The sequence below is a fragment of the Drosophila tropicalis genome, unplaced genomic scaffold (genome assembly GCF_018151085.1).
Source record: "Drosophila tropicalis isolate 14030-0801.00 unplaced genomic scaffold, ASM1815108v1 contig_769, whole genome shotgun sequence".
NCBI lineage: Eukaryota > Metazoa > Arthropoda > Insecta > Diptera > Drosophilidae > Drosophila > Drosophila tropicalis.
In genome coordinates, this window is record NW_027173256.1 from 258706 (window position 1) to 286704 (window position 27999).

At 39.2% G+C, this 27999-nt stretch overlaps 1 protein-coding gene across 10 annotated transcripts; it reads right to left on the reverse strand.

Moving 5' to 3' along the window:
• Positions 1–36: 36 nt before the first annotated feature.
• On the reverse strand, positions 37–27999 carry LOC137579714 (probable serine/threonine-protein kinase mkcE). 10 transcript variants are annotated; one of them, XM_068293506.1, is made up of 14 exons: positions 27650–27999; positions 18470–19288; positions 15647–15896; positions 15270–15560; positions 14864–15086; positions 13764–14788; positions 12707–13688; positions 8849–8965; positions 4289–4667; positions 3879–4046; positions 2394–2597; positions 2202–2239; positions 1557–1578; positions 844–946 (listed from the first exon to the last, which is right to left on the reverse strand). In XM_068293506.1, the coding sequence occupies exons 2-14, from the start codon at positions 19091–19093 to the stop codon at positions 941–943; spliced, it is 4329 nt and encodes a 1442-aa protein (XP_068149607.1). In that variant the 5' UTR covers positions 19094–19288; positions 27650–27999; the 3' UTR covers positions 844–940. The 10 variants fall into 10 exon arrangements, with proteins under 10 accessions (XP_068149602.1, XP_068149600.1, XP_068149603.1 ...); XM_068293501.1 differs by lacking the exon at positions 1557–1578 and having other exon boundaries at positions 37–946; positions 3894–4046; positions 27650–27994; XM_068293499.1 differs by lacking the exon at positions 1557–1578 and having other exon boundaries at positions 37–946; positions 27650–27994.

Sequence of the window (27999 nt, forward strand, 5' to 3'; positions counted from 1 at the left end):
TACATAGAGAATATACTATAGTTATGTGTGTATATATTTTGGGAGGCTCTTGAAGTTACTCAGTTTCCTTTTCATTTTCAGTTTTGTGTTTCAGAATTGTCTTAAGATATAGAAATTGAGTATACGTAGACACGTTTATCCAGAGTGAAAGAGGGGGAAAGAAGGAGCAATTATATCTAATAGAAATATGTGTATACTCGGTATCTACTATTTTCTATTTTTCCTACTTTATTCCATAATTATTCATTTCTTTTTGAAGACTTGCGACGACCAACAAAAAAAAAAAAAAAAAACATTGATCCAAAAAAATGGATGTTTTTTGAGTGTGAGTGTGTGTGTTTGAAGAAACTGGTATCCAAATCAGACTATAGTTACGGTTGGGTTTGTCATCTTGTTGCTGTTATATAACGGCTGATAATGTGGAGATGGGCCATGCCCATTACTATTGCTCTTCACCTTAACACTCTGACAGCCATTTGTGGTGTAGCGCATTTTTACGCCATTTGGTTGTGGTAGCTGTGGATCACCGATCAATGTTATACGCACTGGCTTATATGCATTTGGATGATGCGGTATTGTAGGATTCTCCGTTGAGATAGAGTTGCTCGAGTTGCTAGAGTTGCTGGTGCTATTGCTGGTATCCCAGCCAATGGAAGCGCGTCGCTGTGTTCCGGGTAATGTGGCTGCCGCAGCCAATTGCTGATTGTAATTGGTCAACGTTGTAGAGATTATTGTGTGGCGACGTGTTTGACTTAAAGCCGGACACGTGTTGTTGCTGCCGTTGCTGCTGCTGTTGCCGGTGCCATTGCCGTTGCCGTTGCTGTGGCATCCCGTATGCTGTTGCTGATGGTGACGAATTATTGTTGTTGCTGCCACTGTGGAATCATTGCAGTGCAAATGGAGCATCGGAAAGTGTGTGGTATAACTGGTATATTCGGGCTTACTTCTGTGGATAAGAGAATGTTGTATTAGTTGGATTTGTACCTGCATGTATGTACAATGGAAAAGTAGAAGCTTTCTTTCAAATAGTTTGCATTAGATTAATATTTAGTTAGTTCATGCTATGTTTTCAATAAATGTCTACACACACTGAGAAAAATATGTTAGCCAATTACCACATTAACAACACTCAGTGGAAAGTTAAACTATTTACAATGCCGTAAAAAAGAGTTTAATGTTTTAGCTTAAATCATATTTTTCTCAATGAATTTGATTAGATTTTGGTTTTGGTTTACCTTGGGAGTCTATTTAATTGCCGCATGCAATTGAAATAGTTGACAAACAGTGTTTAGTTTTTCAGTAACAATACTTAATAGTCTCTTATAGATAATACTTATGTATATACTAGATGTTAGTAGATAACTCTAATTGTGTTTCGTATACAATTTAAAGCCGCATTGTTCGTATACACCACCATTATCTATTTGATCAATTTTAAATGTCATTTACGTGCAAGAATTACAATTCTCAATGCAGTTGTAACTTAAGTGTAGTATACATAATAAATTGATGGCGCAGAGCACAATGATGGCTAAAATGAAATCACAAAATAGTACCTGTTGCTCCCCAAATTGTAGTCTATATCGAATAGATTACAATAGATTAGTTTTTAGTTAACACGGTTCACATGATGAGATGGTTAAAATGGCAGCATGTTTTTTATTTTTTATTTTTGGTAAGTGCAGGAAGAAGGAAAAAGATACATAGATAGATATTTAGAATTTGTTAATCATAGTGAGAGATACATATGCTAAGTGGGCTAAACTCAGAGTCTATTGTTTTGCCCTACCCCGCAGCCCATTCCCCCTCCCCTTCAAAGCAATTGCAAAATGAAAAGATTCGCCACAGATGCCGCCGCTGCTTTGTTGCTACTGCAGAACCCCGAAATGGGGGTCTAATTAGGCTGCTCCGATTGCAATTTGCGGCCATTAGCGTCAAGAAAAAGAAGTAAAAAGAAGCAAAAAAAAAAAGTGGCCAACTGATTTGCATGCCAACAACTCTCGCGAGCCAACAGAGCATGAAGCAGCAGCAGCTGTTGCTGTTTTGTATGAGTTTTGTTAATGCGGCTGCGGTTCAATGGAAAATATAACCCCCCCCTCAATCCCCCAATCCCCACCAATATCCATTCATCACCTTAATACGAAAAAAAGAAACATCCAAATTATATACAAAATTGAATCATGAAAGCTTTGCTTGCCTACCTGGACAAACCCTCCGCACCAATGGCAAGTGGTCGTGTCTGTGAAAGTGGAATTGAAATTGTCGATAGATTTTGGTTAGTCAATGTTGTGCAACACACACACTCACAAAAATATATGTATATAAATTCATATTCATAGAAATATCATTAATTATGGCACAATATATTGAGAGATTGATAGGACACAACATACCCGCTCCGTTTGAGTGGCCATACTGATGAGTTTAAGCTCCTTGTTGGCATTCAATGTATCAACATTGTCGCCATTTGACCCTTCTCCTCCTCCTCCTCCCCCTTGTTGTTGTTGTTGCTGTTGATGTTGCCGCTTCTCGGCCTCCAGTTGCTCAATGAGATCTCGCTGCAAGCGAATGGTCCGATCACGATCATCGACTTGACCCTGCGATAGATACACATACACACACACACATACACAAAGACACACAGAAAAGTAAATGTCAATTAGCTCTTGTGCAGCGTTCCATAAAGGTCACTAATACAATACAACATAAAAAAATAATAGCTAAGCCAGAGAGCGGTAAAAGCTAAAGATATTAAACATAACTATAAACTATATAGAGATATGTACATACATATATACATACATTGATATATGTATACATACATGTAAGATACCTGTCTCTTGACTCAACACAAACTTTAGCCATGCCATGAGTTTGCCAAAAAAAAATTATTGGCATCATATTTCATTCGTTTTGCATTGAAAATTAAACTTAGACCAAGACAGACCAAGTCTTCCACTCATAATGGCCATGAATTAAATGTCTTCCATCTGGCAAAACATCGCCCCAAAAAGGTTTAACAATTTAGTCATTAAACTGCAATTAGTTATTCTTTATAACTGTTGGCTTCATTTATTAAGACAGTAGACAATATTCTAAAGCCTACGGTCTACTAAAAGATTCAATAATAAATCATGATAATTAGCTTTAAGACAAGAATCTTTTAACCCAAGATCTGATATACTATGATCTTCAGCTAGTACGCAACTTTCATATAAAACTAAAGTTCTTAAACTGAGTTTTTCTTTTAATTACTTTGGTTTTAAGAACAGATATTCGAGCTTGGTTTGACTTGTTTACTGGATAATTTCAACGCGGCTTGGAATACTCGGAGCATGGCTTATAAACAACATCTATTGAGTGACATACCTAACTAGAACTGTATATGAAAAGTATATTTTGTATATATTTTGGTTTTCTTGTTTCATTTTGTTTGTATTTTGAGTTTGTTTAGCAAGTCAAAGTGCATGTTTGTAGAATGGTTTGTGTATCGATATATCAAGTTTCACAAACTAAATACATTTATATATATATATATATATATATACATATATATTACATGCTACATAAATGTTTGTTGATATAGTGAACAGAGCAAGAGAGAAAGATTGAATGATAAATCTAGGTAATAAACATTAAAATTACAAAAAACTAGCAAACAAAACAACAGCAATAGTTTTTGTTTTTAGGGGATCAAATTGTTGTAGCACGAGATTATGTTTATATATAAATGTAGATATTGAGTATTCTTCTTGTCCTGCCTGGATTAATGATTGTATTGATCATTCGTATGTAGATTTATAGAATTTGTATGGTTTATCAATTAAATTTTCCATCGAGCTAATCGAGCAAACGAAATGCAAAAAACGTGCAAATACCTGAAGGTAAACCACCTGTCTACGTAGATCCGATAATTCCTGTAACGGATCCTCCGTGGTGGATGAGGTCAGGCTGGCCAAATCGATATCATTCAATTGTTTGCTATCCAGTCCGCAAGCGGCAAATAGCTGAACATTGTCATTTTCAAAGGGATTCAAAGTTTCCGTCTGAAAAATAATAAGAGAGTCATTTTTTGGCATTTAGATTTGGCTTGATCTGAATCTAAGGGGTAATTTGTGTAGAATTCAATGGCACCTACCCGCTTCAAATCAAAATCAGGCTCCTATGTAGTGTGTGGTGCAGGTGAAGTGAAGTGGGGTGAAGTGGGTGGGTGAAGTTTGGTGTAAAACAGAAAAGGCATGAAAATGAAATCATAAATTGTTTGCTAGAGATCCAAACCTACGCGTACCTCTTGTAGAATGCGTCGCAGTCGGAGCAGCTGCTTCTTAAACTGGAGTACATCCTGTATCATGGCATTCCTGAATGACTTGTCATACAACATGAGATCGTCCGATGAGCTATGCAACTCTGCCCCGCTACCCTCTCGCCTTTTCTGCCCACTTATGGGCTGTCGTTGACGCTGACGCTGCAAACTGGATGTGGATGAGGCTGTCGAGGCCCGAGAATTGGCTGAGCTTCGTTTATGTGCAGCTGTTGCAGTTGCCGTTGCCGTTCCACTGCTATGCGTCGAACGTATACTATTGTCCGAATCGTTGCCGTGATGCAATTGCTGATCCTGAAGGCGGGATCGATTCAGTAAGCGGGTGGCTCGTGCTGGCAATTGAGCGCTGCAAAAAGGAGAATAATAGAAAACATATCCATTAGATGCGGTTGTCATTGTGGGATTCAAGCACCACCTTAGATATGTATCATTCGCTTGTGGTGCACTACTGCTGGCCACAAAGGGCAGATAGTGATGCAAATGCATATGATGATGGTGATGATGATGATGGTGCTGGTGATTACAACTCAGCTGAAGCTGCTGGCCCTGGTGTTGCTGTTTAATGCCCATGGGTGAGGTAGTACGAGTACGTTGTGGTCTTGGTCTAGCCAGCTGGCCAAGTAGGAATCTATTCTCAGAGGTCTTTAGATCGGTGCGTACACGTCGTACACTAATTGGCGATGATTTGGACAAGTCATTTGCACTCCCATTCCCCTCCGCCGTGGCCATCTTTCTGATGATGACTGTTTTGGCTAAAATCGAAGTACAAAAAAATACCTCTATGACACAATCGGGGCATGCGCAGACCAGCAACAGCTGAGTTGTCAGTGGAGACTTCTTCTGTAGACATTTCGTTTATCGTTTCCTTGTGGTGTGTGTGTGTGTGTGTGTGTGTGTATGGGCTTCCCTCTTAACTTAATTATTTAGTTGGTATTTTACTATGTGTATATATACATATATTAAACTGTTGTATGTTTTTTGAAATGAAAGTGAAACGCAAAAAGCGCAATTGATTGGGCCACCACCTCGACCTGGCTTGACTTGGCTTGGCTAGGTTTGTGGTGTGGCGAGGAAGGGGCTGGTTGTTTGTCAATGAGCGCAATTAAGAGATTCCTCCCAGCATGTCGGAGCTGCTGGGAAGCTGCCTGCACGAACCACCAAAAAGCAGTTGGATAAATAAATCTATGCCGACTATGGAAATACATTTTCGACGGGATTGGTGAAAGTCAACTGTTGCGTGTTGCATTGCCACCAAGTTCCCCCCCTCAAACCCTCCACAGTGGTTGTTAGGGAGAGTGATGGAGTGAAATATAGGAGGTACTCTGGGCTCTAACATACATATGTATGTGTGTGTGTTTGTGCCTGCTAATGTTTCAAATATTTCACGGCATAATTTATACAAACTGTTGAAAATCATTAATAGACAAAGCGAGCATCGAACTAACAACAAAACAAACTCACAATTCGATTATATACGGATGATTAAAATCATCAACATGAAAAAGAAAAAAAACCTAATGGTTTTTTAGTCTTAATTCACATTATTATAATAATACTACATATGTATATACTAGTATATATTTAATAGTTGATCAACAATTTCATTCAGTCCCTTACACACATTTGGTATTTGGCACACAAACAAAAAAAAGAAACAAAAATTACTACAAAATTGTTTACACATTTCGCGACTTTCACAGCAATCCAATTAGCTAAGAGCAAAAGTGCTACGAAATTACCAAGCAATTTGAATATCTGGCGAAATTTAATGATATCTTGAGACTGTAATAAAAAGAATTTAATTATTCTGAAAGCGTTGAAAGTGCAAATCATACCAAGTTCTGCTCTTTCAAAGTTTTGATTTAAAAAGAGACCATAAACAAAAATAAACAACAAACAAAAATCATGTAGATAGATGATTAGGAGAAATTTTTTAAAGGGAATTCTTTTAAATATACATACATACATACAACAGACTTTCACAGCTAACTACTGTGGAATCCGTCTAAACCCTTATGCATTTCAAAAATTGTTGCTATATTCGGGTTTATAATTAGAATAACTAGTTATGGTAGCTTGGTCATTAAATTACTTCCTAATTCGTTTAACTAAATTCAGTTGGTTGCACATTTCATTTAGCCCTTTAAAGTATTATTAAGTTTTTCATGCATTCAGTTTTTAAAATAACAACATTTTTGTAGGCCATAGTCATAATCGATTCGTTAAGTTAATTTTACAGTATATATGTTTATTTGAAAGATCTGCAGATATATTGAGAAACCGAAAAGAAGAAAAAATAAAGGTGACAGGAAAAGGTGCATTACAATTTGTTACACGATTTTCATTGAAATTTTCCCATTTCCTTTCTATTTAGTGTGTTTGCAAATTGAACGTTGATAACGACAAAATATTGCAAATGAAATGCTAAATATTCAAATGTATGCAACTGTTGCAAGTTGCCAGTTTCATATAATTAAACGAAACGATTTCCATATAAGACACAATACACAATACAAATTTCCCGTCACAATTCACCTGTTGTTAAGGTTTTCTCTGTTCTTTGTTGGTTTAGTTTACATTTGCTTTGATTTTGGTTCGCACGCCATGTTTTAGAAATTCACAAATGTGGTCTAAGAAAGACCCGCCGAATATCAAGACAATACAACGTGGTACTTTGGACAATTTCAAATTTAGATAATGCCCCCGCCCCGGATGTTTTAGAGCAGTGCAAAACAAAATGCTTGTCATTGCAGGGCAGAGCAGAAAATGCATCAAATGGAATTATGTATTATGGGGGCCTCGGAGCGCGATCTCTTCAGGCGACACATATAGTTAAGTTACAATTGAGTCTCATTTGTAATACAACACACACGAGCCAATGCCAGCGGCAACAATAACAGCAGCAGCAACTGTTGCTGGTTGTGTGTGTGTGGTTGCAACTGTTAAATTTAACTTAAACCACCGACTACCAACAATGACAAGCAATCCCAATCACAATCACATAGCAATCATTTGGTGTAGAGGTAGACGTAGAGACAGTAGACAGAGACCAGAGACAGAGGCGTTGACATGCTACTACTTCGAGTAGTCGAACTGAACTTCACCGCTAACGGTACTTATCAATTTGTATGGCAAAACGTCATTTGTCATAGGAAAACATCATAGGAAATGGAAAATAAAAATGGAAAGGCATCATCATCATCATGAAGAGGCTTCATTAGAGAGACACCATGGAGTCGGAAAAGGCAAACAACTGGCGCGTAATGGTAATGGCCATAAAGAAAACTTAACATTTCTCACAAGCACACACACACGCACACACACACAAACACCACACACACACACTTACATCAACTGGCAAACGATTCTTCCCATCAAGACAAATCTGGTGAAAATCCGAATCCGGTGTATGTATCTTGCATGCCAGAACCAGAGTTTTGTATGCGAATGATGATCAACGATGGTTGCTGTGCGGTAAGAGCAGTGTATAAACGTATGCCAGGTGCGGAACAGGTTCACATGGGTAGGGAATCTCTAAGAAGAGTACAATTACATACAATTGGATTTTGAACGAATAACTAAGCATTTCAATTGACGCACAACAATTCTATGCCTAGTTTGATAAACGTCTTTCGTTTGACGTTTTCGTTCTGGATTAAAGTCTACCATTAGAATTAGAATCAACTATCTCTTTGTGTTCAAAAAACAGATTGTTTATATTGTTCATTAGATTGACAGATATGTACTTCCTTTCCATCATATTTGCGGCAACATAATATGGATAAACCGGCCCTGGGCCCCCTGTTTAGGGAGTAGTTGGAGCCAGACAGGTAGATAGTTAGGTAGGTAGCAGCAGCAGCAGCAGCCGCAGAGGCACTTATCTGTATCTGTATTTGCACTCGATGGTATTTTTATAGTCCCCTGTAGTCTCGCACACGACGGACAAACATTCTGTTGAATTATGCATGCCAGAGATACATAGATCGAGTCTCTTGAGTTTGAGAATGTGGTACGAACCCACGGTCAAAGCGTCTGAAATGCAACTGAACTTGCTTCTCAAACACCATAAAAGGAGTGAGAAAAAGGGTAATATATGTAGATGATCGTACGTTTGTACTTATGTATATGTATGTATGTCTATGTATCATATTATGCTATCTGGCATAATAATTGTTACGATTATGGCATCGAATTCCAAACGCTTTTCCAAACGCTGACTGCATTTGCATGTGACACACTTTGCGCCATTGTTTGTTGCCCCTTCCCCCTATTTTCCTTCTACAGTTCACAGTGTTTTCTCCTCCCTACTGGTGGCTATATATCAAATTACGCAAGGGCTAAATGACAAGAGCGGAAATCATCACCCACTTCAGTTGGCATGCCATGGCTTGGTGGTGTTGTGGCTGATGTTGGCTCTTGGTATTGTCTGTCGTTTTTTGGTCTCTTCAGTCTGACCACCAAGATTACACATTGTCCATCATTTGCCATCAAACTTTTACTACTACTACTACAACAACAACTACTCACTTTGAATGTCTCGAATGGTTGGAATCAACAAAAAGCATTGACACTTGTGCCTGCGGCGTGTCTTTATTATAAACGTTGGCAGTTTGTTGTTGCTGGCATCGGCGTTGGAGCGCGTATCTGTGGCATGACAAAAGGCAACAGTGCGTATCAATAGAGGCGTCGAGGAGCAGCAGGAGGAGGAGTACTAGTATGAATAGAGCAAGTCGGTTGAGCTCTTGCGGTCACTGGCTCTTAACAACGCAATTAACTTGGCTTGGGTTAGGCAACTCCCACGCGCTTTTTACAAGGCTCTTGCAAAATACTCCAGAAACACACACACAGACACAGATACGAAGACTCTAAGGCAATCGCGTTGATTAACTCAATCGACTCAGTTAATATTCTTTTTTTCGATATTGCCTTCTTTACAATATATATATTATACATCAATTTGTTGGATTTCGTTAACCACCGACACAAAGCACTTGAACAAAAAGAGAAACCGCATCAACCGAACCGAACCGAACGCTTTGAGATCTTGTTTAATACTGAAGCCGAAATCGAAGTTGAAGTTTGAAGCGAGCGCCAAGTTTTCATGGTACATTTTGGCATTGGAACAATGCCAAGTAGAAGAACAGTGTCCATGGAAAAAATTATGCAACCCATTTACACTTAAATAAATGTGTCAACCTTTTATTGACAACAAGTTCTCAAAACAGAAATCGAAGTTATTTAGTAAAGGATTCCCGATATAGTCGGGACGTTTCAGAGTTATGTATATGTACACACAAATTTAAATTTAAATCAGTACTCATTCGTCCTTCAAATGTTTTTTTTTTATAAATACAAGGTTTTTTTATGTTTATCCTTGGTCTACGCAAATAAGGATTATATGAGAGCTCTATCCTCAATAGAGCACAATACTAGTCTTTGGTTATAAATTAGTCCTATTTGACTCAAGTCTTTAGCTGAATGGTGAACTGGTATTGGCACTCAAATCTTATATGAAGTTGTTTTGAAACAATCTAGTTCTTGTTTAATGAAATTTTCAAAAAAATACAAAATTTGTCAATGGGGTAATGTGGAATATAAAATATTCCTTTTTTACTTTAAATTTATAAATATTTGCAATCTCTTCTTACATTAAACAATTGAAATTTTTCAAAAAATTAATATGTATAGTAGTTTGCTGCATATTTATCAGATAGAACATTTTAACTACTGTTAAGTGAGAATTTATTTCTGCTTTGCTTGCATCTCAGACCACTGTGCCAGATTTGTGCCGCATTTGTTACCAAAGTTTCAATACCAAAACGTTTCACTACCACCGACCAAACAAAACAAAGAAATGGGTAAGCAGTGCAAGAATGCTTCCCACTTGAAAGTTGATAATCGGGAATCGGGAGTTGAGAATCGAAAATTTAGATTCTTTGTGTGTGGCAAAGGCCGTTAGAAAAGAAAGCTCCCATTGTTGAGTGGTCAATGAGGGTGCCTGCCCACCAAAAGCCATAATATTTTCTTGCTCCCGTAATGGAGACGGTGATCACAATGCACCTTTAATTTGGTTATTGTTGCTGTTGCAGTTGCTGTTGCCGTTGCCGTTGCCGGTGCTGGTGTGAATTGCTGACCGAGGCAATAATTGAGATTGTGAAGACAACAGCTTACTCAGCAATATTTTTTCTTGAGATGCCATGGCTTGTTTCGGGTTTTGGGCTCTTTTGACTACAGTCTCGGATTTGTGTATGACTCATGCATATGAATATGAATGGATGAATGAGTGGTTGAGCCGGCTTGCTCAAGGTTAACTAAATCACAAACACACAAGTGTGTGGGACTCTTAAGAGTTTTTTTCTTTTCCTTTGATTATTTGCATTTGAATTATGCCTTATCGAAATGATTAAACGATTGTGTGTGAGTGTGTGTGTGTGTGTGTGCAGCTGTTTGGTTAGACCGTAGGCCGTTTTGAACCGTTAGAGTGCATTTTACCACTTTTTTTGCCTTTTTTAGATTTATGTGGACATTCACCGAAAGCCAATGCCCAAGCACATGCGCGCATCCAATAACAACAAAAACAACAACAGAAAAAAAAACTAAATCTGAAGAGGCCAGCGGCATTTTGCAGTTATTTTGGCCATCATCATCATCATCGTCATCGTCGTCGGCATCGTTGCTTTTCCAGTACAAACAGAGAAACAGGTTCACATAGGCAGACAATTGATTTTTCTTTGCAATCCATAAAAAATGCAAAAACCTTAGATTAAAGCAAAGACTTTGTGATACCCTTCAATATGCTGGTCTTATAGATGATAGAGCAATTCCCCATAGATGATGGGTCTTATGGGCCTAGCCTTTGTCCTTCTTTCTTTAGGAGCTTTGTTAATTTATAATTCGCAACTAGTTTAAGCGTTGCGCTGTAGATAGAAAATTTTTCTCTCTAATCATAGTATTAGCAATTTTGGGCCTTTTTAGCATTTTATAATTTAAATACATAAAGCGAGATCTATAAACATTATTTAATGGCTTAAGTTATGTTTTTTAGGATTTCAAAATTATGCAGGTGTTCGTTAAGAAGCATTAGGCTAATAAATACATATATTATCAAAAAACAAAAACTACAAGTAATAAGTACTAAAATGGCAAAACAAAACACTAAACAAATATAAAAAAAAGGAATGGAAAGGAAAAATTTGCCGCAGCCACAACAAACTTTTTAACTTTGGTTACGGCAAGAAACGACTTTGGCTGGCTGGTTGGTTGGTTGATGTCGTGGTCGTGCCGTTGCCGGTTGTTGTTGTTGTTATTTAGTTAGTTGCCATGACAAAAGAATGTGGCACTCGCCATCAAGTCTCAGGCCAAAGTCAAAATGTTATCTTAACAACAACCACGATTTGGCCAGGCCAAGTCAGGCCAGGCCAGGCCAGGCTAGTCTCGGGACTCTCAGACAATTGCCGCAAAATGCCAAGTGCCGTTGTCGTTGCCGTTGCCAATGTCTGCTCAGAATGCAGGCCCCCCCCACACACACACAGACACACTCACTGACACAAACTAGATACAAACGCTTTGGCATCGGGATTTGGGATTGAAAGTGGAATTGAAGTTGGATATGGAATTGATGGCAGGGACAGAGGGTGTCGATCTCTCTCATGGTAGCAGCCAGCTTAAACATTACTATTGAGATCAAGCCTCGGCAATGGGAATGGCAATAGCAATTGGGTTGAATGGACAGACGGTTAGATGAATGGAGACGCCAATGGGCAACCTTTTAAAATTTCAACCTGCCTGTGCCCCCCAAAATGATGTCTGTCTAATTTTGGGCTAATTTCAATTTCCACTCCCCAAAGTGAATGTGGCACAGAATGTCAGGCCATGTAATGCCAATCCACTGAGCTGGCTAAAATGCATTTGAGAGAGTTAACCCTAGAGAATTGAAATGGCTGAGAAAATCATTTCCCTTTTCACTTGTGGCAATTCTTGCTATTCGGCAAGTTTTAATGTTGTTTGGATTTGGCTTTCTGGTGTTAAATTCAAGTGGCAACCAGCTGATGGATTAGGCGGAAAACGAAACAGAATGCATCGCATTCAAGTGGCAGCAAATTGAGATTGGGGCATGGATATGTGTGGACTATTGAGGAGTGTGCACTCAATATATGTACATATATTTTCTTCATTTGTTGGCAACTTTCCAAGTGTCGAGCTACTTACTTAATAAAAATCAAATCAAAGGCAATCTCTCCAAAACCAAAGGAAAAACAGGCCATTGCATTTTGGCAAAGCGCCCAAATGACCTGGCGCAATTAATTCAATTAGTATTTCCTAATGACATGTGTTGACCATGTGTGGCATGTGATTAGTCACGGTTAAGAATGAGGCACAACTCACCTGATACGCTCTCTGGCTCCACTGCGTTGCATCCTGCCACGAAGTAAAGTATTCAGCTCCTTCATCACATCGCTGCCTTTGCGCTCTAGTTCGGATAGAAGTTCAGCCTCGGTTTCGGCTTGGATGGTTGAATCGATTTCATCCCCTTGCCGTGGGCCTCGTCCAATTTTATGTAGATCCGAACCACTGCGACTGCGGACCGAGACAGTACGATCAATGGAATCAAGACTGCTATTCATATCAAAGTCCATCATTAGATCATCCGAACAAATGGATTCACACGGTGACAGGGTATCCAAGGATTCGGCACGATCAAGCACAGCCTTGCGTACCGCAGCCGGTGTCCTCAAGCTCAACTCGATAGCCTGCTGAAGGGCAGTGCGTGCCTTTGATTGGCTTTTAAGCGAACGCATCGAACCCGTCTGAGTGTGAGTGTGTGTCTCCATTAGTGTGGGCGTATCGGTGTTTCCTGCCTCCTGGGCCTCACTATTGCACAGCAGAGCCGGCTGATCTGCAATCTCGTCGTCAATCAAATTGCCACAATCCGAGCCCAGGGATAACGAATGGGAGGCGTGTGTGGGTGTACCTGGTGAGATGGGACTGTGACTACCGGGATCCAGTTCGAGTTCCAGTACTGGCGAGATTTCATCGATATCGATATCAATGTCCTTCTGCTGCAACTCCTCGTTGAGTCGATGCTTCTTGAGCTTGCCGGTAGCCTCCTCGGACTCCTCGGTACTGCTTACCAGACTGTCTGTGGGCGATGTTTCATCGTCAAGTAGGAGGCATGTGCTACTGGCCAATGCCAGTTCGGCAAATTTCGATTCATTCAGAGCATTGTTGAAAGACCGTGGACGTTCGCTGGATGTCCGTGTGACAGTCACTTCCCGATTGTCCACAATGTGCATGTTGAGCAAGGGTTCCGGAGCCTGATTCGTTGAATTGCTTGTACTGGGCTTAGGGGCAAGATCGGTTATAGAAGCTGCCACAATATAGAGAGATCAGAATGCAAGTTATTAGAATTGATAAAAGGCAATCGAATTAGTTGATGACTTACAAATTGTGCTAAACTGCATATCCGTATTGATTAGACTAATATCATCGAGTCCAAGAGACATATCTTCCTCTTTATCATTATCCTTAACGGGTGCCCGAGTCGCACTGCTGGTGTTAGTGCTGCCACTGGTGATGCTCATGCTGCTACAATCCCTTGCTGCCAAGGATTCGCCCGCTTGACAACGCCACGAGGATCCCGAAGATGTTTGACTGTAATGTTTGGCACTCTTCTCCGATGTCGATGAATCCAAATATAATTTCTCTTCATCAATGCTTTCACTTTCATCCGAACCACCACCAGCAGCACCAGCACCATTACCCTGAATGGGAGCCAGGGAATGCGAGTTTAACTGCTGCTGATCTGTAGAAGCTGCACCAGCCTGATCCTGTCCAGTAGTTGCCTGCCTTCGTTCATAGCTCTCACGGCTTAACACCGTATTGGAACGCACTAGTCCAACTAATGGCAAGGGAATGGTCTGACTGCTATCAGTTGGCAATTTGGGCAAGGCCAAGGGCTCTACAAATGAATTCGATTCACTGGAAGGTGGATCATCCACATCTTTCACCTCGAATGTATGTCGTCCGCTCATCACCATTTGCAGATTACGTGGCCGACTGCGACTTCGTTTAGAGCTGATGGAACTGCTGCCCGAACTGCTGTCCATGGCCATGTCCATGCTGGCTATGCCGGAGTCGGCGCTAATCTCTCGACTGCCAGAGAAACCGCGTCGCGTCGAATTGTTAGTCAACTGTTTGACACTCTTCTGGTCGAGGTGGCGCTGGCCTTGTGGTTGGGCATGAACAGAGGTTAATGGATGCTGACGCGAGCTGCTGGTACAAGATGTTTCCTTGGCTCGGGCACCTGTCGAATGTGCGGGAACCGGTGATTGGACACTGCTACTGGGTGTCGTCGGTGTTGTGGCTGTCAAACTGATAGCCACAGGATACTCGGGACGCGGCAAACTAACCGTTTGCAATGTGAATTTGGCATAACTAGCTGGCGGAGCACGCGGCGTTGGACGAACGCTAAATGAAATGAAATGAGAATCATATTATTGTTATACATCATTCCATTCGCACCGTTCAATTCAATTTACTCACATCACATTTGCATGCATGCTGGCCAAATTGTTGTAATTGTAACGCTGCTGAGGACGCTTAGTGGACAATTCTTCGTCCGCTATCTCGCCAAAGAACTGCCGCCTCTGATACTCGATGGTTGTGTTCTGGTTTAGATTAAACGTCAGAGTTTTGGGCTGAGCTATTTTAGGCTCCCCATCATTACCAGTTCGACCGGCATGTGCGCTCTTGGAGCGACGTTTCACTGCATTACGAAAGAAAATCAAAAATAAAGAAAAAAACCATTAAATTACTTTACGAGCCTCGACTATGAGCTACTCTGTATTAGGTAAGGAAGTTTGGCATTTCATATGCCTATTGCCATATTTTATTTGTAATCAATAGTAATTTGGATTGGGCTTAATTGCCGATGGTTTGTTTCACTTACAATTGCTTACTAGCACGGAACCAGTGCCGCCTCCCGGTGTTGTTGCTCCACTGCTGCTGCAATTGTTATTCTGGGCATTGGCTGCCGACTCATCGGACTCTTCGCCGGAGGGCGCCGATAGGCCAGTCGATGCGGGACGCGGTAGGGCTCCAACTCCAGCGCCGCGATAGCCAAAACGTTTGCTGGGCACACCTGTACCTCCATGAGGAACAGCAGCAGTTGGCAATGGATTTGTTTTTGCAGCGACAGCGCCCACTTTCTCAAAATGTATGGGAGTGATGGTCGTGGTAGCTGTGATAAGTTGGAAGCCAATATTAAATTTTGTTCAAATCGAAACTAATTAGAAAGATGACCTAAGTAAAACATTGTACACTCACCTGCATTGCCATTGTCGTCCTTTGTCTCTGTGATGAGTTCGGAATCTATTGTCTTGTCGAGCAGTTTTTTGAACTTTTTGGGAGTACCATTCAGTTTTTTACGAAAACCAAAGGACATTGCCGTCCCTTTGGTATGCAAGTGCTGCTGCTGTTGCTGTAGTTGCTGATCGGCCAAGTCCAATGTATTGCCATTTGCATTGAGATTACGACGATTTGACTTGCCGCCATGCTTCTTGCTCTCTGCCTGACCCTAAAAACAAAAATGCAGGGGGATAAAAAAGGATGAAAGCGAAAATGAGATTCAGGTCAGAGCACAGGCACTGAAAAGGCACTTGACAAAAGCACTAAGCCTAGCAGACAATAGACAAATCACAGAGAGATAATATATACATGGGTTGTGTTGTAGAGAGAGACAGAGAGCGAGTGTGGAAGAGGTGGGCGGAAAAAAAAAACACTAACTACGTAGCTATGAGTCATGCCTTTACACAATAATAGCACAATGTTTCTATCTACAGGATACATTTATGTTTTTTTCTTTTGTAGTTTCAGGATTAGATGTTTTCTTTTGATTTTTACCATAATGACAGCCTCGACTTCCGCGTCAACTTCGGCGTCTTCTTGCACCTCTGATGTAAATCGTTCGCTTCTTGAAATTGATTCCGTTTCGTTTGTGTTTCTGGTTCTAGTCCTGGATCTACTGTCGCTCTTTGTGGTCTGCTGCTGCTGCACTTGTGATTCTTGTGATTCTTTGTCTAAGAGCTCGTCGTTATCATCGATTATGTCGTGAAGCTGAAGCTGATGCTGAAGCTGAAGCTGTTGAAATTGCTGCTGTGCTGTTGTGGTGCTATCGTCTGTGGTGATGGTTGCCCCCTCGTGTTGTGCGTTTAACGTGACGACGACGAGGTTGTCGCATTCATCCATTTTGCAGGTCGTCGTCGTCGTCGTAGGCAGAGGTGCTCGCTAGTCTCCCGGCGAGTCTCCTTCTGCAAATTTTTGCTTAAAAACCTCACTTGCGCCGTTTTGATTGTTGCCACAAAGTCAAATGATAGCCACGACTCGTTTCGGTTAACAGCAATGTTCATGACACGGCTGCCTTTTGCACAAAACAAAAATTACGCCATTTATAATTGCACTTGAGGCAGGAACGAACAACACACACCTGCACACACAGCGATAGAAAATATATACACGTATACACACACGCACACTGCCACAGGAGCGCACACGAAGTGTCTTAAAGGTCCTTGAAAATTTCGGATATAAGTTTGTGTGTATGTTTGTTGGAGGAAAAGCACTGCCAACTGCTAACACTCTCGTTTCAATTTTCTTGCTATTTACATTAGCAATTTTCCAGCGCCTTTAACTATGCAATAGTTCATCTGCTTTTGGTTTTTCTCTCCTTTTTCCTTTAATTTTTTTGTATTTGGAAGATTTGTCAAATCAATTTCCGTTGTGTAAAATTTTCTTTACATCAGGATTTCTCTCACTCGCTCACTTCATTACACGGAAAATTCAGAATGGCTAGTTGAAAATTCTGGCAGACCGAATGAGTATGCCTCGGCCTTAGCCAGTGGACCGGAGCGCGGTTGCTCGATCATGCGCAGAACCACAAAAACAAGTGACCACCAACCAACCAAAAAGCCGAGGAAGCAAGCAAAATAGTGGTCTAAAAACTGGGGGTAGTTTTTCAGTGGCGACACCTGGTTTTCGTTTTACACTGTGCCAAGGCGGTGGTGGTTGTTGTTTTGGTGGTGGTTTTAGAACAGGACAAAAGTTGACAATTATTTGCCTAACACAATTCAGTTTGCTTTCACATCAAGTGAGATGCGAACCGAAGCGAAGAAAATAATAAGTATAAAAGCCCGATTCAAATTCGCATCTCCAACTGCTAGATGCGGCTTTAAACCAATTGGCGAATCCTTAAAAAAATGTGTGTATTTTCCTTAATTTTCATCTAATTGTTTTTCCCGTGGATGTGAAAGTATTCAAAAATTATTTGCCCATTTGATATTTTTACCTTTTCTTGGGTTTATGAATCTGAATATACCAAAAGTTAGTTGTTAATTTATTATATTTTAAGAATGTTCTTAGCACAAAAAAGAATGGCTTTTAAGAGCTAAGCATGGTCAAATTTGCCAAGGTCGGTGGTCTAAAATCACAATTAAACTTTGTGAGACTTTGGCATGTGTTATTATGCCATTATTATTTTTGAAATATTTGTATACCCTTGGGTATTAAAAAATTTATCAAATATTTTATGTTTTTACAGTTTTCCGTATTTGCATAATGCGAAGTTATATTCTAAGCTTTGAATTTTAAAATACTGAAGTTTGCGACTAGATTGAGATATAGATACCCATATCTTTTCCCCATTAAAATATCTTTAACTTTGTTTATAACTCGACCAAAACGAGAAACCACAAAAAGATGAACTATGATTTTTTAAGCTCTGGGCTAGCTTTTTTTTGCATCATTTCTTTACAATTCGCAACTAGTTTTAGCATTTTAAATATGACCATTGCCAGTAGTCCTGAATATGTAAAAGTTAGTTTGAGTTCGCTAATAAGTGAGGTTTAATTAAGATTTAAATTGAAAATAAAATTACTGAGTTTAAGTTAGGAAAGAGGTTTTGGTCCTTAATCATTGTGTTGAATCAAATGGAATAAGCTTTGTAGCTTTATTTAGCAGATTACTCGAGAAAGGGTGAATGAAATTCTTGCCGAGTCACTTGTTGTTACAAGTGTCAGCCATTGCCCATTATTGGCCAATCATTTGAAATAAATTCAATACATTTATCATCATTTGCGAATTGTTTACACTTACCTCTTCCCATTCGCTATCGCTGGCACTTGCTAGCCAAGCATTATTCTCGTGGTTCAATTGGATCTGCGGCCTTATTCCTTTACTCGGGATGACTCCATGACTCACAGTTGCAATTGTAGCCTCTGGCTCCGGCAGAGTTTCTGTTTCAGTTTCAATTTCAACTTTAGCGCTTTTGATGGCCTGCACAAGCTCCTCTAGCAAAAACTCTTGGCAAGTGGAATAGTAGTCATTGTCATTTTCAGTGTCTGTGTCGTTGTTGCTGTTGCAATTGTAGATTGTCAACGGATTGTCAATGGTATCCACAACCAAATGGGTATGGGTATGGGCAGCAGCAACAGCATCGCCATTGTAAAAGGAGTTAATGTGCTGCAGAGCCTCCGTATCCTTGCTGCTGTTGATGTTATTGTTGTTGTAGTAGTAAAATGTCTCTGATTTCTCAATGGGATCTGGAGCTGATGATGATGTTGTTGTTGTGGTTGCTATATATTCATTACTCGATGTCAACTGTTGCCAGATTTTGTGCGCCCTCACCAAATCTTGCTGGGACAGTGCAATTGTCAACACAGATTGATGATGTGCGGCTCCAGTGGCGGATAGGGATTGCCGAGAGACACACTTGCCCATCTCCGTTGCCGTGATTGCGGTGGCGGCGGCGGCTTTTGCTGCTGCTGCATTGGCTGCTCTATTGATGCCCACAACGTTCACGTTTTGTTCTTGGCAGCTAATGCCTTGCGGTGTTAACGCCAACACTTCTACGTCTCCGCCTCTGCCTTCGCCTCCAGCTGCTTCTCTTCTTATTCAAACGGCCCGTCTGTATTACTGAAAGTGAACGAATGAATGAGTGAGTGGGTTAGTTATCATATTTAGCTGTTGGCATATTGATATGCTGAGAGCTTTGCTACCTTGCGGTTAGCGTGGAGGTAATGATACTAACCATAATCTACCCCATCACCCACACATATAGTCTTTACCCTACCCCTACCCCTACCCTTAATTCCATTCCATTGCCATTGCATTATACCATGCTGCACGTTTTTTATTAAATTTTATTAGAGGGGCGCTCATGCACACGGACAGAACTGAACTCAACTCCAGGCCAAAGCTAAACTTCATTTATATTTTTTTTCCCTCATTTTTTTGCTCAAATCCTTACTCACTCTTGCACAGAGACCAAAAGAGAAAAATATGTATGTATATTCAAGCAAATGTAAGCAGCCTTTGGGAGCAGCAGCTATGGCAACATATATGCCATCCTAGCTGATGCCTCTGATGGTGCCTCTGCCTGTGCCTGGTGCCTGGTGCTTGGGACTGGGACTTGGACTGGGAATGGTCCTGGGCCTGTCCTGTTGCCATTTGTTAGTTGTTGGTTGTTGGTTCTGATACTAGTACTGGTCCTGGACCTGGTGCTACTCTCTAGCTTTATGGCGCATTTGCCGCAGAACAAAATTTACACCCACCAGGAGTCGGAGATGCACTCAATGGTTTACCCCTTATGTGGTCATACTCTAATAAAAAAGTTTATTGAATTTGTAATCTAACTGGGTGAGAAGATGAACCAACAATCTCAGTTTGATGGAGATGGAGAGAATGAAATTGATCTTATTCACATATGTACAATGAAAATTTAGACTAAAGAGCAAAAAGTTTAGTATGGCTTAATTGACCTTTCAATATCTATCTAGAATAAACTTTAGTGTAATCTAACTGAAACCGAAATATCCTAGGGCATACAAAAATTCATTTGAAATCGAAATGGGAAATTTTATTTATATGTACATCTGTATATCTGGGTTCTCTGCTCTGTTTATGCCTGCTTATGTCGTTTTGGCTTACTCACATTTACCGCGGCTTTTGTGCTGCATAAATTTCAGTGCCACGCCCACAATGCAACCAACGAACCTCCTTGGGAACCCTCTACGAAGTCGACTCCAACGTGGAGGACTAGGAACGAAGAACGAGAAACGTCATCATTGCTACGTGGCCCTTTTGTGTTAACTGCCAACTTTTATTTGCTGCCTTTATTTTTCTCACATAATGAGGCAATTTTGCAGTTTGTTTTCTCTGAGTTTTTCACTTGTTACTCTTGTATTTAATAAGCTCAGAGTCAAAAGGTAAAGGCAAAAGACAAAAAGGTAAAGGAATGAATAGATGGAAAGAGCCATGAGGTGGGAAAAGGAGGATAGGTGGAAATTGGAGTTGTTGCTTAAGGTTGTTTTTGAGCTGAATTGGCATTGCCTTAATGCCGCACTTTGTATGCGAACAGGAGCAAATCCTTCAGATCCTATTGGTCGCATATGTAAATTGAACAACGAGTAATTATGCGCATAAATAACTTGCGACAGCGACTGCAACTGCCTTAATCGCTGTAGATGCAGGCACCAGATAACGATGGCCAAAAGGACGTGCGAGGATGTGGCACGCTGCTGTTGCTGTTACTGTTACTGTTGCTGCTCATGCATAAGCATAACCATTTCCATTTTCATTGCCCATTGCCCATTGCTCCCAATGCAAGCAATTCCCGCACCATTCAAACCCAATGCCAGAGCCATTTCAATGTGGCATGCAACAGCTGCTCGCTTACAACATTTTTTGGAGGCCAGTATAGCATTGTCTCATGCATTTCAATTGTGGCCTAAAATAATACGCCAAATGGAATTTCTATGATGGCAAAAGAAAAATAAAAACCCTATATATATGTACATACTACACGCATATATACTATATACTACAATGTATGTATCTATATACATACATTACATATATTCATACATATATCCCAAAAAACTAGCTAAAGGGCTGGGATGGCGGGGTGGGGTAGAAAGGGTAATGAATGTGCAAGCCGCATGCATATAAAGTATAAGTAACAACAGTTGTCAGTTTTGTGGATGTCAGGACAAAGTTTTCTCGGGCCATGATTAAAATACGCGGCCAAAGTTGCTGACAGTTTTAATACAAGGCGGCCCAGAACTGCAACAGCAACAACAACCACAACAACAACAACAACAATAACAATAACGAAAACAAATGCAAAACTTTTTGCCACCTTCAAGATGAAGAAAAAGGATGTAGGTATAAGAAGACCAAGTTAATTTTGCATGCCACACTTTTGTTAATGCAAATTGACAACAGCACCAACACCAACACCAACACAAACAGCAACACCAAGACCAACACTAGCAACAACAGCAACACCACAACTGCACTTGGAAAAAAACTTGTTGCAATTACACAAAGTCCACAAAGTATATAATTCGTAATGAATGTGTTCAGAAATTCAAATTAATCGTATTATAATGCTACAGAAACACAAATGAAATTCACAAAATGGTTAAGTTTGTCCCCTAAAGTATGCCAACAAATTTTCAAATAACTTATCGTTTTATTACTTCTGGAAACAATGTTTGCAACAATTTTTCTTTGTTTCGACATTTTTAATCCAGCACATTCCAAAAATTTGTCTTTACTTGTTTTAAAATTGAATTCTTCGACCGAGTATTGCATACTTTAGGGAAGCAAATAGCTGCAAACCTAGAGCTGCCGCTGCTCTTAATAATGTCGAATCTAGTTCATTATTTTGCTCCACCCAGAGACTCCGAACAAAAATTTGTTTTTCTTCAAAAGATTCCTCTATTAAAGCTACCTCAACGAAAAGATTAGCAATAGTTGATTTCCAATAATAATGCAGATGTTAATTGCATTTCTAAGTTAATTCTTTTGTCATTCTTTGGTTTTTTCGAAATTAAAGAATCGTTATTTAAACTCGAGCGAACCGGTAAAAAACATGGCATATCTTATATACTTAATTCAAATATAATTAAATGCGATGGCATTTGTAATTGATATTTCTTCGAGTGTGCTCTAAAGGTGGTATCGTAGATGGTCATGTCAGGCCAGCGGGCCAACAGAAGAAACCCCAGAAGCAGAACCAGAACCAGGACCAAGACCAGGCAAGGCCAAGGCATGCCAGGGCAATGGAGAAACTGGGCAAATGCAGACAGCTACGGGGAAAAGGCAACTTTCCTTCGTCCGGACATTTGCGTGGTTGAAAGCAATTGCATTTTGGTAATTGAACAAGTCAACGCTTAATTATTGTGCACTGTAGTAAAAACCATAACTGTCTGGTTTTGACTCAAATGGCCGGCTGAATCGACAACGAACGAAATGTGCAAAAATGAGCAATTGCTTTTTGTAAACGATTGTTGTTGGTACATTTCCTCCACGGTTGCTCGTCGCCTCATCCGCCTCTTCATGCTCCTCATCTTGCTCCACCCTCAATCTCTCTCAACGGTTTTGGTTGTTGGTATTGCGTATATATGCGTTTGATATGTTTTAATTGACGGCTCATTTTGGCTTGCACAGACATTTTTCGTGTACAATTTATTTTTGCAATTTATTGCTTGACGTTAAACGGCTTTAACTTGTATTGTCTTTATTTTCATTTTAATTTCGGCGTTTTTCACAATTTTCGTATGGGACAGAGTGCCGAAGTGAGTGGTGGGTGATTGCGGGAGGGGGGCGGGGGGTATCTTTTGCTGTTGTTGTTTTAATTTTGTTATTTTTTTGATGATAGTTAAAAACTGATCTATATGCTGCAACAACTTTGACTATGGCAATGGATGGCCCAAAGCCTCAACGAAAATGTATGACCAAATACAAACACAAAGACAGTGATAAAGAGAGAAAGGGAGAAGGTGGAAGGATGAGTGCGACAGAGGGTGGGAGTGGGACGCGAAGAAGAAGCGAATAACGGGTAAGCGGAGAGGCAGACAAACAGGCAGAGACACTTGATAGGTTTTTGTGCCGCTTTTGGGACCATTCTCGGACGCAGCCAAACAGTGCCACACCCACACACATGCAGAAGAGGGGAAGATGAGAACCACACTCACACACACCCACACACACACACACACACTATTGGCCATAAATCAATTTTTCAAAAATGACACTGGGAAATGGAAAAAGTAAGCTCAAAGCTGTGCGAATATTGAAAGCCGCCTCAATTCCTATCTCCCCCATTGCATCTCGTGCCCAATTCATGCATATGTGTGTGTGTGTGTGTGTTTGAGCAGAAATATACAAAATATATATATATAAAAAATGTATATTTTTGCCCAGCATTTTTTAGTGAGTTTCCGATATCTTCGCTAGAATTATTATTATAGATTTTTTACCCCTTCTTTTTTTTTTTTTTTTTTTTTTGGATTTCTGCAAATCTTTACAGCTGGCGTTGAAAGTTTCGATGACGACGAGTTTGTCGTCATAAATTTTGAATATTTTTTACAATCATGCAATAGCAATCCTTTCCAGCTACACATATGAATACGACCAAGCAAACAAAGTCACAAACAAACATACATACATACATATGTGCATTAGACTGGATTTATGCTGCATTAAAAGCCAAAAATTTTGTAGCCTTATATTGGAATATTCTCTTGAATTTTTAACTTTGTGGCAATGCAACATAAAACTGAACAATTAGACACAACTTGTCGACAAATTCAGATAGGGTTTCATCTGCTAAAATGCCGTAGAGAATGGTTGATTGACAAATCATACGAAACGCATAATTAAATTACGTATACGACATGTGGTAAGTAACCAAAATGTTTTGCTTTTAATAATACAAATCGATGTTGTAAGCACTTATCATCATACAGCGCTGCTTAAAATTCACCTTTTAGTTAATGTTATGAAAAAATTAATTAATTTTGAATGCAACATGTCGTATAAGTAATTTGCAATTTACATCTTACAAAGGGTAATAATATTTCTTGTTTTAATTTAAATGTTCCAATCCATTTGAATTAAACTGTAATAGAACTTAACCTACATAAAACCAGTCTAATATTCACACACACACACCTGACGCACACACACACACACGTACTCGCATTGCAATGATGATGGCAAGAAGCCTTAGTCTGGCAAATGGGGAAATGAGCATGTTAATAGCAGTCAAACTAGAAGCTGAAAACCTATGTCAAGTTTTCTGTAGTTGTGGCAACAACAGATTGCAGCATACTCGGCGTATGCGCAATTTCAAGATGCAAGCCATCGACCAAATGTATTTATATTAAAGAAATAAACGATGCGATGCAATGCCTTGAGATGTGGGAGAAATAGAAGGAAAAAAAAAATACGAAAAAGGAAAAACTGTAAAACTGTTGATGAGGGAATTTTTTTGTGAATATATATGCATACAAATGGCTTATACTCGAGCAGATACAATTCAAGGGGAAACTGCAAATATTTACATACATATATGCTGAATATATGTACACAAATACTCAGTATATTTGCATGTACGCACACCCATGGGCATGTGTGTGTATATACATATATCTAGGGAGATAAGGCGTTTATGCATTTGAATTGATGCAAGAACTGATTTATAAAAGGTCCTTGTAAATGAAAACTGCATAGTGAAATTAGATCACACATCAATTTTCCTTTTCCTTTACATATCTGCATAGAAACATCGATTATGCCAAATTGAGAGTAAATACTTTGTATAGATTGATTTACTTTATATTGAAATCTAACTAATCTAAAAGTTAATTTATGGCACAACAAAGTAATAAATACTTTAAGTCAATAAAAATTTCAAGTGTAACGAAAATTCTTTCGCTTTATTCAGTTCCAATTCGCAACTCGTTTTGGTGTTGAAGTAAAAAGAGAACTTAGTAGTTTCGGAAATAGCGCTATATAGACAACCTGCTCGAAAATGACCTCGAGCCTGTTCATTTGAACAATTAACGAAAATATTTTCAGTTGCATAGCTGAGAACAACCAACTAACGTTTTAATATCTGTGTTAATTTAAGTTAATCGATTTAAATTTAATTTATTCAAAGGACATTCATTAAATATGAATGAACTTCAGAGTTATTTGAATGAATTTAATTTAATTTCTGCATCAAAAGGACAAAAGTTTACATTCCTGGACTGCAATTCGAATTATTTTTCTTGCGTTTCTCCGTTTAAATGCCAACGAGTCTCTTAAAGTCAGTGAATTTCCCTCCTTTGACTTTCAATTGAAAGCATTTTTATTGAGTTTAGTATAAGTTCAAGCGAAATCTAATCTAACAAGCTGCACAAACGAAACCACTGAAGAAAAGTGGTCTTTTGAAAAGGTTAGCTTAAGTTGGCACGACTTTTTTGCCTTGTGTTTAAATTTAAGATTCTTATATATAGTCAATTTAAATAAAGATAGAATAATCTGGCCATATATGTATGTACATAGGTACATGTGGCTAGGAACCATGTAGAATGATGGCATATATATGTACATACATATATGTACATACATATACATAAATACTCATAATTTGATTGTGAAGTGTGTTTTTTCTCTCTGTTTGTTAATTGCGTGAATGGAATATGCCATATAACCATAATAAGGCATATAAATACATGAATGTATGTACACATACATGTATTTGCGAACACACACACAAGCACTTAATAATTGGCTTTCTCAAAATTGATTTCCAAAGGTTTCTAGTAATATATTTGTATAGGCTTATGAAATAGACAACTATTTGCAGAATACTTATCTTTAACAATGGCAACTTAATTTCACTTCCTGCTACATGTAGTTAAAATTATGAATTAGGTACACTTGAGCCATGCTCATTTGCATGTTCATGAATAAATTAATAGGCAAATTGGCAGTTATGGGTGAATTTATGTATGCTAAACTTGCACACGAGAAATGCGGACCAAAGGCAAGGGCAGTAAAGGGGTCATCAAGGGCCCTTTACAATAACTAGCAACGTGCAATATGCAGTCTGCAATCTGCCATCAAAATAACCTTGACCAGTTTAATTATTTCGACGTCTTTATTAAGTACACACACACAGACACTAACTTATCTTATAATGGCTTAGACGACCAACCGACGGATGGCTTGGCGACATTTGAGAATTGGTTTAAAGGCATCAGCCAAGCGTGGCAACTTCGAGACTCTCTCATTTGCGTTGTAATCAAGCCACATAATTTGGAAATTGTTGCCAGTTCGTTTACTCGTTGTGGCTGTGTTTTTCATTTATGCGTTTTGTTTGCCTGTTTGGGCTGTTTGTCAATTTGCGTACTTCAAAAAATTCTTTATATAAACAAAAGACAACTCATTGCCATACCAGACACACACACTCACACACAAACAAGCACACATAATAATAATTACGCAATTGGCAAAGACAAATTCCCTTCCTGCCTTGCCAGTCTGCCTTAAAAAACTCCATACATCACTCCACTTACTGACTGACTGACTGGCTGGCTGTTCCTTCTCTCGTTATGGCCTCGAGTATATGTCATGGTGGATTTCCATTAAATTAGTTTTAATTATATGACGACTTTTGCACACATTTCTGGCCATTAAAGTGACTTTGGTTCGAGAGTACACTAAATACACTGTACTACATATATGTATGTTCATACATACATACAGCATTAAGTAAAGTTATTTGCCATGGCAATCGATTTGTTTTATGCCCAAAGGCATTTCGCAGTATGTAGTTCTTGTTTAAACAATTACCACGCTCATTGGCTTTTGCCAAACGCAACTGTAAACATACATACTAACATACTCTACAAAAGTATACCATTCATATGCTACATAGGTATATATTTTGTGTACATATGTTTGTGGCCCACGATTGTAAGCGGCTTGGTTGGCATTTGGTATAGTATTTGGTACAGCAAAACAAGAACTTGGGCAAGCATACACCATATCCACATGGAACTCTTATTGTTTTGATTACATTGTTAGGTGGATAGGGAAATGTATACGTCGTATACGGTATACCTACAACATTGGAGAGTATACCTAGATATTTAATATGCATAACACTGAATGAAAATGAATGTAACTGCAAGTCAACTGAAGCGCAAATCAAAGTACCCTACATAAATACATCCACACGTTCAGTGATGGGTTTTTTATTGAACTTTTCGATTAGCTGAAACGGAATTCCATCAAATAAGTATTCATACATACGTATTGAATTAGTTTTACTTGTTTCAAAATTATTATTCTCCCCCTATATGGTCAAGAGTATCACTACGCTCATGGCTAAGCTAACTGTAAATATCTAAATAAACATATATACAACTAGACCATATCAGTTTCATTTCAGCCCCGTCTGGGCATGCAAATTCTGTGCCAGCTATTACCTACCTTTTGGTTTCTTATCTTATCAGGCGCGTTCGCCACTTCTTCAACACCCAAATAGTATACACGGAAAGTGTATAATTGAATTTTAATTTTGTCAAGAGCTCATTGAATCACTTGTTCCATATGTAGCTTGTAGTTCTTTTTTTTTTTTTTCTTAAGCACCATTCACAAACACAAAAACTTCACTTAAAAAACTTGCCACTTGTTGCTTTTTGATATTATATGATTTGTATTTGTATAGGGTGACCTTGATATTTAGCGAAAATATTGTATTTATTTTTTTACTTTTATCTTTATAATAACATTTTCCAGTCACAAGAGTCGCGTCATATTTGCTATTATTATTAGCTTGA